The sequence below is a fragment of the Mytilus californianus genome, unplaced genomic scaffold, assembly GCF_021869535.1.
Source record: "Mytilus californianus isolate M0D057914Y unplaced genomic scaffold, xbMytCali1.0.p SCAF_5, whole genome shotgun sequence".
Taxonomy (NCBI): domain Eukaryota; kingdom Metazoa; phylum Mollusca; class Bivalvia; order Mytilida; family Mytilidae; genus Mytilus; species Mytilus californianus.
The window spans coordinates 2,899,131-2,913,902 of NW_026262701.1; the positions used below are offsets into that span (position 1 = coordinate 2,899,131).

Here is a 14,772-nt window from a genome sequence, read left to right on the forward strand (position 1 = left end):
AATATCCAAAATTGTCAACCCGGGTAAGGCTTATTCCAGGAGGGCTTTATTGACAAGTTTGGATATTTACCTCCTCAGCGGGCCATAATTGTATATTGTATAATGTTTTAGATTGAATATGAACTATCGTATAATGTTTAAGACTGAATATAAACTATTGTATAATGTTTTAGATTGAATATGATATTTCAGAATAATCTTTGTTCATTTACTTTCAGTTCTTCCAATAAGCAATTTAAGGAAAATAACTCAATTTAATCCTAAATATATATAGATGACCTATTCCTCGTGGTAACAGAGAAACTGACCTAATCACAAAACCTTAAAGTTGGTCAATGAACTATGAAAACAGTTAGAGGTCAAGTGACTCCTGTCCAATAGAATGTGCACATTCACTATGATACTATGGAGCAAATATAGAAGACTTATTTCTTATGGCAACTGAGACAACTGATCAAATGTTTTTTTTTCCTTTCAAAATACTAAATTAAATTCAGACTATATGCCATCTATATGCAAAGCATGGTTGTGTAGTCGGTAAATTACATGTATCAGCAGTTTTATATTTTAACTTAGAAGCAAAGACTCAATACAATACACAGATATTTCATAAGGATTCCATCATTTTGATTGGCTGATAACAACCATGTGGTATTTTCAGTGATGTTTTATATCTCAATACAACACAATATCTATGACTGCATACTATCTATATATTACATTTAAGAAATGTGTTGGTATATCTTTTAAAACAAAAAAATCAATAAACTTGATATAAAAACCATAATTTCCTACATTTAGCGTTAAAGTGTTACAACTGTGGATTCATTACATGTAACAGTCACAGGATATTTAGTTTCTTGTATTTCCTGGGTAGATGAAGACAACCAACTTAAATACTCAACAAGATACTAGTTTTTAGTAACTTTAATAAATGTTAATGATGAGATCATGAAATAAGATACCCTTCAAAAAGTAAAATTTTCTTAAAATCCACATCGATATCAACGAAAATAAATAAATCCACAGTATGAAGAAAAACGCTTCTTATCTGTAGCTATATAAGGTTGTTAAAGCATTGACCATGCACACATTTATAGTATGAAATGCTTTTGTGTATATCATAAAGGTTCAATGTGTAATAAGATTAAAAAGCCTGATAAATTATATTATGTGTACCATATTTGCCGAGATAGATGGGTCAACAGACAATAATGCCCATAAATTTAAGTGGGTAGAATTTTCAGATTGGATATGTCATAACATTCAAACTTCCATCAATTTTTGTATTGTTATAGGGTTACAGATTTTTCAGGTTATTGTCAGACATAAAAAGTAACAAAATATGTTCAAAGGGGAATAACTCAAAATGATTTTCCTCCAAAGTTTGTAGTTTTTTTGTAAGTTAATAAAAATTCCTAAATTCCTAAATTCCTCACCCAAATTATTCTAGTGCTAACTGCTTAGACTTGAAGTTGTTTATCTTTTCATGCATATTCTTTTACAAATAATTTCATTTTTATTAAATTTTCTGAACAAAAGAAGATAGTGGTTATAAATGATTGCATTAGAAGGTAAATAAAAATTGTCTCTTTTTTAGACTCTATCTCATATTTTTCTACAGATTGTTGATTGTTAGTGTTTTAACGCCACTTTTAAGCGCCACATTTGGGCTATTTCGTGGCGGCCAGTTTTTATTGGTGGAGGAAGCCGGAGTGCCTGGAGAAAACCACCAACCTTCGATAGGAAAACTGACAATCCTAGTCAATTTAGATAGCTTAGTCGAGTGCAACCCGCACGAGCTGGGTTCGAACTCACAACCTCAGTGTTGACTGGCTAGTGATTACAGTAGTAGAACTACTTAGACCACTTGGCCACCGAGGCCCCCTTTTTCTACAGAAGACAATACATTGCCTATCATTTTTGTCACAATTTCATTTTGATGCTTGACCTTTTAATTTGTGCATGTGTTTTGGAGTTAGCCAATGTTGGTAACTTATTGACTTGAAGAAGTCAATATAAGCAATATTTTGATAAAGGTCAAATATTTTTTTCCGAACATTAATTGACTTGTTGAAGTTGTAATTTGATATAACATGAAGGGAGACAACCCATGAAACATACAAATTCAGACCTCTATGAGTCAAAAACAAAATTAGATTTTTAACTGTGTACTATAAAATGGCAGGGTCCCACTCGTCAATGGCCCCTAAAATTTGATGTGGGCTACTAAAATTTCTGCTTTTCTTGTATAGAACTAAATATATTAGCTACAGAATTTAAGCTGTGGGCTACCATGCCAAAATTTTAACTTCAATCCCTGAATGGTTATAATTGGTCAAGTTTTTTTTACAGAAGATCACCAAACCCCTATAACAGCTTTAAAACATGTAGCATTGATGTTTCAGGACAGATTTTTTTTACATTTGGCAAACAAAAAACACCACCTCTGATGACCAGGTCTTTCATCTGATTTTAAGAAGACAACGAAATAGAAAAAAAAACAAGTTTGGTGCAATTTGGCCAATAGGATTCAAGCAAGGACACAAATATAAATTCTGTAACCACAGAGGGAAAGAGCATAAACTTTCTACAGATGATAAGGACTACCACAAATGTATACAAATATGTCATCAGCAGACCTTTCAGAAACAAGTGTTTCCATTTAATATATAATAGGCATTTGTCTTTACTAATAAATATGTATAATTTGACTCACCTCTTCTTGGACTTTCATGATTAAAAAGGATTCCATTACATGCAAACATATCATAAGCTTCTCTATAGTTTATAACTATCCAATAGGCATATAACTTAGCTACACCTGTAATTGGAATAGAACATATCATAAGATTCTCTATAGTTTATAACTGTCCAGTAGACATATAACTTAGCTACACCTGTAATTGGAATAGAACATATCATAAGCTTCTCTATAGTTTATAACTATCCAGTAGACATATAACTTAGCTACACCTGTAATTGGAATAGAACATATCATAAGCTTCTCTATAGTTTATAACTATCCAGTAGACATATAACTTAGCTACACCTGTAATTGGAATAGAACATATCATAAGCTTCTCTATAGTTTATAACTATCCAATAGGCATATAACTTAGCTACACCTGTAATTGGAATAGAACATATCATAAGCTTCTCTATAGTTTATAACTATCCAGTAGACATATAACTTAGCTACACCTGTAATTGGAATAGAACATATCATAAGCTTCTCTATAGTTTATAACTATCCAGTAGACATATAACTTAGCTACACCTGTAATTGGAATAGAACATATCATAAGCTTCTCTATAGTTTATAACTATCCAATAGGCATATAACTTAGCTACACCTGTAATTGGAATAGAACATATCATAAGCTTCTCTATAGTTTATAACTATCCAGTAGACATATAACTTAGCTACACCTGTAATTGGAATAGAACATATCATAAGCTTCTCTATAGTTTATAACTATCCAGTAGACATATAACTTAGCTACACCTGTAATTGGAATAGAACATATCATAAGCTTCTCTATAGTTTATAACTATCCAATAGGCATATAACTTAGCTACACCTGTAATTGGAATAGAACATATCATAAGCTTCTCTATAGTTTATAACTATCCAGTAGACATATAACTTAGCTACACCTGTAATTGGAATAGAACATATCATAAGCTTCTCTATAGTTTATAACTATCCAGTAGACATATAACTTAGCTACACCTGTAATTGGAATAGAACATATCATAAGCTTCTCTATAGTTTATAACTATCCAGTAGACATATAACTTAGCTACACCTGTAATTGGAATAGAACATATCATAAGCTTCTCTATAGTTTATAACTATCCAGTAGACATATAACTTAGCTACACCTGTAATTGGAATAGAACATATCATAAGCTTCTCTATAGTTTATAACTATCCAATAGGCATATAACTTAGCTACACCTGTAATTGGAATAGAACATATCATAAGCTTCTCTATAGTTTATAACTATCCAGTAGACATATAACTTAGCTACACCTGTAATTGGAATAGAACATATCATAAGCTTCTCTATAGTTTATAACTATCCAGTAGACATATAACTTAGCTACACCTGTAATTGGAATAGAACATATCATAAGCTTCTCTATAGTTTATAACTATCCAATAGGCATATAACTTAGCTACACCTGTAATTGGAATAGAACATATCATAAGCTTCTCTATAGTTTATAACTATCCAGTAGACATATAACTTAGCTACACCTGTAATTGGAATAGAACATATCATAAGCTTCTCTATAGTTTATAACTATCCAGTAGACATATAACTTAGCTACACCTGTAATTGGAATAGAACATATCATAAGCTTCTCTATAGTTTATAACTATCCAGTAGACATATAACTTAGCTACACCTGTAATTGGAATAGAACATATCATAAGCTTCTCTATAGTTTATAACTATCCAGTAGACATATAACTTAGCTACACCTGTAATTGGAATAGAACATATCATAAGCTTCTCTATAGTTTATAACTATCCAGAACACATATAACTTAGCTACACCTGTAATTGGAATAGAACATATCATAAGCTTCTCTATAGTTTATAACTATCCAGTGGCATATAACTTAGCTACACCTGTAATTGGAATAGAACATATCATAAGCTTCTCTATAGTTTATAACTATCCAGTAGGCATGTAACTTAGCTACACCTGTAATTGGAATAGAACATATCATAAGCTTCTCTATAGTTTTATAACTATCGAGTAGACATATAACTTAGCTACACCTGTAATTGGAATAGAACATATCATAAGCTTCTCTATAGTTTATAACTATCCAGTAGACATATAACTTAGCTACACCTGTAATTGGAATAGAACATATCATAAGATTCTCTATAGTTTATAACTATCCAGTAGACATATAACTTAGCTACACCTGTAATTGGAATAGAACATATCATAAGCTTCTCTATAGTTTATAACTATCCAGTAGACATATAACTTAGCTACACCTGTAATTGGAATAGAACATATCATAAGCTTCTCTATAGTTTACAACTATCCAGTAGACATATAACTTAGCTACACCTGTAATTGGAATAGAACATATCATAAGCTTCTCTATAGTTTATAACTATCCTGTAGACATATAACTTAGCTACATCTGTAATTGGAATTGAACATATCATAAGCTTCTCTATAGTTTATAACTATCCAGAACACATATAACTTAGCTACACCTGTAATTGGAATAGAACATATCATAAGCTTCTCTATAGTTTATAACTATCCAGTGGCATATAACTTAGCTACACCTGTAATTGGAATAGAACATATCATAAGCTTCTCTATAGTTTATAACTATCCAGTAGGCATGTAACTTGGCTACACCTGTAATTGGAATAGAACATATCATAAGCTTCTCTATAGTTTTATAACTATCGAGTAGACATATAACTTAGCTACACCTGTAATTGGAATAGAACATATCATAAGCTTCTCTATATTTTACAACTATCCAGTAGACATATAACTTAGCTACACCTGTAATTGGAATAGAACATATCATAAGCTTCTCTATAGTTTATAACTGTCCAGTAGACATATAACTTAGCTACACCTGTAATTGGAATAGAACATATCATAAGATTCTCTATAGTTTATAACTATCCAGTAGACATATAACTTAGCTACACCTGTAATTGGAATAGAACATATCATAAGCTTCTCTATAGTTTATAACTATCCAGTAGACATATAACTTAGCTACACCTGTAATTGGAATAGAACATATCATAAGCTTCTCTATAGTTTACAACTATCCAGTAGACATATAACTTAGCTACACCTGTAATTGGAATAGAACATATCATAAGCTTCTCTATAGTTTATAACTATCCTGTAGACATATAACTTAGCTACACCTGTAATTGGAATTGAACATATCATAAGCTTCTCTATAGTTTATAACTATCCAGAACACATATAACTTAGCTACACCTGTAATTGGAATAGAACATATCATAAGCTTCTCTATATTTTATAACTATCCAGTAGACATATAACTTAGCTACACCTGTAATTGGAATAGAACATATCATAAGCTTCTCTATAGTTTATAACTATCCTGTAGACATATAACTTAGCTACACCTGTAATTGGAATAGAACATATCATAAGCTTCTCTATAGTTTATAACTATCCAGAACACATATAACTTAGCTACACCTGTAATTGGAATAGAACATATCATAAGCTTCTCTATAGTTTATAACTATCCAGTGGCATATAACTTAGCTACACCTGTAATTGGAATAGAACATATCATAAGCTTCTCTATAGTTTATAACTATCCAGTAGGCATGTAACTTGGCTACACCTGTAATTGGAATAGAACACATCATAAGTTTCTCTATAGTTTATAACTATCCAGTAGACATATAACTTAGCTACACCTGTAATTGGAATAGAACACATCATAAGTTTCTCTATAGTTTATAACTATCCAGTAAACATATAACTTAGCAACACCTGTAATTGGAAGAGAACACATCATAAGCTTCTCTATAGTTTATAACTATCCAGTAGACATATAACTTAGCTACACCTGTAATTGGAATAGAACATATCATAAGCTTCTCTATAGTTTATAACTATCCAGTAGACATATAACTTAGCTACACCTGTAATTGGAATAGAACATATCATAAGCTTCTCTATAGTTTATAACTGTAACTTAGCTACACCTGTAATTGGAATAGAACATATCATAAGCTTCTCTATAGGTGTAATACCACCATTGATTTTCCCCTATTAGTCTTTGTTAAATTTGCACTTTTCAAAAAATTGTGCAGAATTTATCTTTGTTTCAAATAAAGAAATACTTGGCATGAGTAAAGTTTTATCCTGTCCAGTACTATAGAAAAAAATTCACATAACATTTCATTGCATATAAGAAAATAACCATCACTGGAAGTTAACCAATCAAATTTCCCCCCTTTTTTAACCTGTGTACAAGCTTTAGTAACCATGTAACCTCAAGTTTCCAAAATATTCTATAGAAACCCCAAATAAAGAAATAATGGTGCTTTGAAATACCCAAGATATATGTTTATGACTCAGAAATGTTTTACTGCAATGAAATGTAAGATCAATTACCTACAACTGTCAAATTCAAGGGAATATTTTTTTTAGACCTATTTTCGTATGCAACCGGATGTGACGTACTATGATTTGGTGGTATTAAACCTATAGTTTATAACTATCCAGTAAGCATATAACTTAGCTACACCTGTAATTGGAATAGAACATATCATAAGCTTCTCTATAGTTTATAACTATCCAGTAGACATATAACTTAGCTACACCTGTAATTGGAATAGATTTACTCATTATCTATTTCAAGTCTCTATTGGAAACATTGAAATTCTGTTATTTACAACTTCTTTTTTCTAAACATATTACTGGTTTTATGAAAAGAAGCAAAATTGAATTATCATCAGATACCTCAGTCAGATTTTGGACAAAGTATCATAACTTTGGGATGAAGAATCTGACCAAAAGAGATATAGGATAGAATCTGACCATAAGGAGATCTAGGATAGAATCTGACCAAAGGGAGATCCAGGGTAGAATCTGACCATAAGGAGATCTAGGATAGAATCTGACCAAAGGGAGATCCAGGGTAGAATCTAACCATAAGGAGATCTAGGATAGAATCTGACCATAAGGAGATCTAGGATAGAATCTGACCAAAGGGAGATCCAGGGTAGAATCTGACCATAGAGAGATCCGGGATAGAATCTGACCATAGTAGATCTAGGATGGGATCTAACCATAGGAGATCTAGGATAGAATCTTACCATAGATCTAGGATAGAATCTTACCATAGGAGATCTAGGATAGAATCTTACCATAGATCTAGGATAGAATCTTACCATAGGAGATCTAAGATAGAATCTTACCATATGAGATCTAGGATAGAATCTTACCATAGGAGATCTAGGATAGAATCTTACCATAGATCTAGGATAGAATCTTACCATAGGAGATCTAAGATAGAATCTTACCATATGAGATCTAGGATAGAATCTTACCATAGGAGATCTAGGATAGAATCTTACCATAGGAGATCTAGGATAGAACCTAACCATAAGGAGACCTAGGATATAATCTGACCATAGGGAGATCCAGGATAGAATCTGACCAACAGAGATCTAGGATAGAATCTTACCATAGGAGATCTAGGATAGAATCTTACCATAGGAGATCTAAGATATAATCTTGCCATATGAGATGTAGGATAGAATCTAGGATAGAATCTAACCATAAGGAGATCTAAGTTATATTCTGACCATAGGGGATGTAGGATAGAATCTGACCATAGGAGATCTAGGATATAATCTGACCATAGGAGATGTAGGATAGAATCTAACCATAAGGAGATCTAAGTTATATTCTGACCATAGGGGATGTAGGATAGAATCTGACCATAAGGAGATCTAGGATAGAATCTGATCAAAGAAAGATCTAGGATAGAATCTGATCAAAGGGAGATCTAGGATATAATCTGACCATAGGAGATCTAGGATAGAATCTGACCATAGGAGATGTAGGATAGAAACTTACCGTAATGAGATCTACAAAAGAATCTTATTATAAGGAGATCTAGGATAGAATCTGACCATAGATCTAGGATAGAATCTGACCATAGGAGATCTAGGGTATAATCTGACCATAGGAGATCTAGATTAGAATCTGACCATAGATGTAGGATAGAATCTAATCATAAGGAGATCAAGATGAATCTGGCCATAGGAGATCTAGAATATGATCTTACCATAGATCTAGGATAGAATCTTACCATAAAGAAATCTAGAATAGATTTTTCCTATAAGGAGATCTACATTGTAGAATAGATTTTTCCAATAAGGAGATCTAGAATAGATTTTTACTATTAAAGAGGTAAAGGATAAAATCTTACCATAAGGAGATCTAGGATAGAAAGGTGTTGTTTCCTTTTGTGGTATTTCCTGTACTTTCCCAAACATTTCACTGGTAGATGCCTGGTAAAATTTGACTTTACTTGAGAGGTCACAGGTTCTAATGGCATCTAATAATCGTAATGTTCCTACGGCATCTACATTGGCTGTGTATTCAGCTAACTCAAAGGATACCTAAAAAAATGGCAAAAAAGGCATACTGTTATAAAGGTCAGAGTCACTGTTCATGTATGTTAAAAGCCAGACTGAAGTACAACTTTTCTTCTACTTGGTCAAGAAGATATCAACTGTTGTTGCTTTACCTTTTATCAGCTTCATTTGAACTTCAGAATATATCATTTATCATTGATACTATAATAATAATTAATATTATTCTGTAAAACTTATCTGTAATTAATTTTAAAATATAAAATAATGAGCAGTAAATTTCAAACTATATATATACTGTCCTATAGAGCTTATCATCAAGAACACTTAGGAAACACAAAATTTTCAAATAAATCTGTTACTCTAATTATAATTTTGTTAGTTGATAATTACCACATGCTTGTTATCTTGATAAAAGGTGGAAATTATTGCATGAATAAAACAGATACAATTATTGATAGACTATCTATCCATATACTTATTAATTACACCATTTCTGTTCAAAGGGAAATTACTCAAAATAAATAAATCATAAATAGTATCACTTTTGCTACTGAAAGGTCTACAACTCAATAACGAGAAAAGTTAAAATCGTGAAAATTGAACCTGACCTTCATTTAGTCACAGGAAACAACATATCTAAATTTGAAAAGATTTCGTAAAAGCGTTTTTATGTTAATAAACGAACACTGTTTGGCAGCTGCCCGCCCGTCCACCGTACATCCCCAAATCAATAACCGGTTTTTCCTTCAAAAATCCAGTTAATAAAAAATGGGGAGTGTGTTCATGGGACACAGATGATGCCCCTGCTTGCATATAACGTTATGAAGGGACATAACTCAAGAACGGTAAAAGTGACGCTACCCAAATTCATACTTGATCTGAGTTTTATGGTAATAAGCATTGTGTATAAGTTTCATAACATTTGGTTGAGGCAAACTTAAGTTAGAGAACGGAAATGAAAAATTCAGCAATATTTCCTTTTGTAAAGGGGCACAACTCTAGAATGGTAAAAGTGTTTCTACCTTAATTCAAACTTGATCTGTGTTTTGTGGTAATTAGCATTGTGTATAAGTTCCATAACATTTTGTTGAAGATAACTTAAGTTAGAGAACGGAAATGAAAAATTCAGCAATTTTTTCTATTTGTAAAGGGACATAACTCTAGAAAGGTAAAAGTGACGCCACCTTAATTCAAACTTGATCTGTGTTTTGTTGTAATTAGCATTGTGTATAAGTTTCATAACATTTGGTTGAGACAAACTAAAGTTAGAGAATGGAAACCAATTTCGGGACTTACGGACATACAGACGGACAAGGGTAAAACTTAATGCCCCTACCAACATGGCGGGGGCATAAAAGTTCAAATACCTTTTTATTATCTCCTAGTCATTATTGTGCAATTCATTTTAGGTTTTTTACAACATGAATATCACTGAAATATTTTTTATTTTAGAATGAGCTTCTTTCGAAGCTGATTGGGTTCCTCTTACAGATAAATATCCTACCTTTACATGGCTCTGAGCTCCAAGGTTATAAATCTCATCAGGTTTAATTTGACTTATTATTTTCACTAAACATGTACTGTCTGTTAAGTCACCATAATGTAAATGCATTGCTGAAACAATAAATAACATAGATTGTCATTAAAATGTAAAGAAATTTATATACAGAGACCATTTTTTCTTTAGAAACAAAGACAAAGCACTGATTTATAATATCACTCATCAAAAGTTGAATATCACTTTCTATGAAATATGCCCCAGTTATTCAGCTTTAGCCTGTAGTAGAAGTCCACTAATAATTGACTTATGAATATTTCAGACAAGAACAAATAAATGATTTGTTGAAATGACATCATTGATCAAATTATTTATTTTTGTCATCGAGTGCTCCGTCTATTTCAACCTGTTTATGATACTAATATAACAACGATTGTAATCTGTAACTTAATAAAACAAGAGTGCACACGCTGAAATGTCTCGCCTTCTTTACTAATCATTGATATTATGTTGATAGTCCTAAATATAAAGCTTTATTACAACTGTCACATAAACTTAACATTAACCAAGTAAACTAAACATTGACCAATGAACCATGAAAATGAGGTCAAGGTCAGATGAACCATGCTAGGCAGGCATGTACAGCTAACAATTCTTCCATACAACAAATATAGTTGACCTATTGCTTATAGTTTAAGAAAAACACACCAAAACACAAAAACTTAACACTGAGCAATGAACCTTGAAAATGAGGTCAAGGTCAAATAAAACCTGTGTGACTGCCAAATAGATCATAAAATATTTCCATACACCAAATATAGTTGAACTATTGCATATAGTATTAGAAAAAAAGACCAAAACTCAAAAAAATTAACTTTGACCACTGAACCATGAAAATGAGGTCAAGGTCAGATGACACCTGCCTGCTAGACATGTACACCTTACAATCATTCCATACACCAAATATAGTAGACCTATGGCATACAGTATAAGAAAAACAGACCAAAACACAAAAACTTAACTATAACCACTGAACCATGAAAATGAGGTCAAGGTCAGATGACACCTGCCAGTTGGACATGTACACCTTACAGTCCTTCCATACACCGAATATACTAGACCTATTGCTTATAGTATCTGAGATATGGACTTGACCACCAAAACTTAACCTTGTTCACTGATCCATGAAATGAGGTCGAGGTCAAGTGAAAACTGTCTGACGGGCATGAGGACCTTGCAAGGTACGCACATACCAAATATAGTTATCCTATTACTTATAATAAGAGAGAATCTAACATTACAAAAAATCTTAACTTTTTTTTCAAGTAGTCACTGAACCATGAAAATGAGGTCAAGGACATTGGACATGTGACTGACGGAAACTTCGTAACATGAGGCATCCATATACAAAGTATGAAGCATCCAGACCTTCCACCTTCTAAAATATAAAGCTTTTAAGAAGTTAGCTAACGCCGCCGCCGCCGCCGCCGCCGCCGGATCACTATCCCTATGTCGAGCTTTCTGCGACAAAAGTCGCAGGCTCGACAAAAAGTACATGTATATTAAATAATCCCACATTCACACATGCATTGTAATCATGATAATTATTGTTTATTTTCCCAGCTACAAATACACTACAAACAAATGGTAATATTATGATAGTTTTTTTGTCAATGACTTTGATCAAATATTATAACACTGTGTACACCTTATGGGGCTCCAGTAGGATACTTGCCTTGTTTATGTTTAAAAATTGTGTCAGGTCACCAGGTCACTATTAAGAAAATTTAAGAGTCTGATTTGAAGATTTTAAAAGGTCATAGGTCCTTTCAAATGATTTGTCAGGTCGCAAGGTTGGTGCAGGTCTACTTAGACCATGTTGGAGCCAAACCTGATATTGCTGTTTAAAACAGACAACCAACGAATATCTAACAGCTAGAGTAGAACTACATATTAACAGGGATCCAGTACACTATAAAAGTTGTATACTGTAATTTCAGTGTGCACCACATTTTATATGTCATTTCTTCATAGACACAAAAAAATATTACATTCATTCTTTATAATTTAATTCTAAATTCCATTTTTAAGGAGTAAATCACGAAAAAACGTTGGAAGTTATAAATAATAAAAATTAAAAAACTTCTACTGAAAACTGCTACATAATTTTAATGTTGCATGAAAAAAAAACCACTGGGTATCAGTTAACAACAATATCTTATTAACAGATACACAATGTTATTGAGTGTAATAGTTTTACATGCAAATTGTGAAAATTATCCATGATTATAGCATTATTTGATGCCTTAGGCCATAGCAAATTAATTTTTAGATTCTACCAACTTAGGAATGTTCCATTCAAACACACATTGTACCCAGAGAAGGCACTTCAAAATTGGGTAACCACCTATAGAGGCATATTTTGAAATTAACTTTTATTTTCACTTTTCTTTTACAAAAAAGTATTTGACACCCATCCCTAGTTGAGATTTCAAAGTACCTTCACTGGGTCCCATGTACATGTATGTTTTTTTTTAAAGAACAGTACTTAAATGAAACATGACCACAATAGAATTAACTTTATTTCCTAATTTGTCTATCTAATGTGCATGATGAAAATCTTAAACTATGATTTCAGAAAATACAAAATGTATGTAACTTTGGCAATGCAAATTTTACAAGTCAAGGGGTTCTGTTGTGAATGAGAATCTAAAAACTAATATTACATGGTCATACATGAAAATAAATATGAAAAATGCAACTCAATAATAAAACCCTCTGTATTACTTACATCCACCGCCATCTAAATATAGAAAATCTAACTTGTTTTTTAACATGACACAATACGCGTAAATGTTTTTGTTGTTGTTTTAGTCCTTGCTATAGCATGAAAACAGCAGTAAAAGCTGTCAACATTCACTGAAAAAACTTGGTAATAATTTCTCTTTAATACGAACTTCTAGAAAGTAATTGTTATTCTGATTCATATCCATCAATAATTTATTAAGTTTTTGGAAAATATTAGCTATACATATGATATGTGCAGACAACTAAATCTAATAATTTGGTGTATAAGTAACATGGTTAGTATATACTTTACATAGAATGCAACTTTCAATTATTTAACAAAACAGTTATTTAAAAAATATTCCTGAGACACCATCATTCATATATACTAGTATCTAACTTCTCATCATAAGATTTTCTACAATCATGACATTACAATGTGTATATGTTCTAATGAAAGACTAATGTCTTTAAATGCAATTTAAGAAGAATACAATTACTATAATTCTATTTATTAAGTTTGATGGATTACTTCCCCTTTTCTATGCCAAAATGATAGATCTGTCATTTTTACATAGCAATTTTATCAAGTTAGCATTTCTCAGTGTTGTTTAGCTTTATACTTGTCTTCAGATTGAAAACCGTTTGCCCTGACTGTCGTTAATATCTAGCATTAGAAGGAATGATACTGCACCCTAACCCACTAGGCCAATGCTCAAGGCTAGTATAATTTATTCAGACTTAGTAGTATTTAAAACTTTGTTTAGACATGCAATAAAGTGTGGAAATATTGGTCTTGGAACTAGTAGTTGGAAAAGTTTTTGGCAGACTGAGTTTACCTCAGGAATTGGGTTCGTACTTACATCCTTCTTTGTGAGATTTAGGATCGTCATATAAATGTTCTATCCTGCTTGTATTGAAGGTACTTGATCTTCTTATTATACCATGTACCTAAAATTATAATAAAGTCTGTCAGTCTGCAGGCTTCTTAACAGGAAACGAATTTTGTCTGTTCAAAAGTGTAATGGACATGTTTATGACTTGGTTGAAGATTGGATGGAAAGTGTGTCACATACATGTATCTCTATGACAACCACAGTTCCATTTGCCGTAGACACAATCCTATACTAATTTTCCTTACTTATCATCATCACCAAATGTGACTTATATTCACCTGAATTTTTATTTGCCCCAAGCAAAAAGACAGGTACAACTAGCAAAGCAGAAAGTACATTTGTACATACTCATTATCTCCCTTTGACATAACGAGATACATATATGAAATATTTGTTATTGTCCAGGCCTGGGGCCATTACATT

General features: G+C 32.0%; 1 protein-coding gene across 2 annotated transcripts in view; it reads right to left on the minus strand.

Moving 5' to 3' along the window:
- The window catches only part of LOC127702941 (GDP-mannose 4,6 dehydratase-like), a 34,876-nt gene that overhangs the window by 14,676 nt on the left and 5,428 nt on the right, over nucleotides 1–14,772 (minus strand). Inside the window, exons 3-7 of one of the 2 annotated variants that reach the window (XM_052207261.1) lie at nucleotides 14,317–14,404; nucleotides 10,673–10,782; nucleotides 9,000–9,192; nucleotides 7,265–7,307; nucleotides 2,720–2,781 (exon numbers count right to left, since the gene is read on the minus strand). In XM_052207261.1, coding sequence (XP_052063221.1) covers nucleotides 2,720–2,781; nucleotides 7,265–7,307; nucleotides 9,000–9,192; nucleotides 10,673–10,782; nucleotides 14,317–14,404 — 496 coding nt within the window. Of the gene's footprint in view, nucleotides 1–2,719; nucleotides 2,825–7,264; nucleotides 7,308–8,999; nucleotides 9,193–10,672; nucleotides 10,783–14,316; nucleotides 14,405–14,772 lie in introns of both variants that reach the window. The other variant, XM_052207262.1, reaches the window with a different exon arrangement.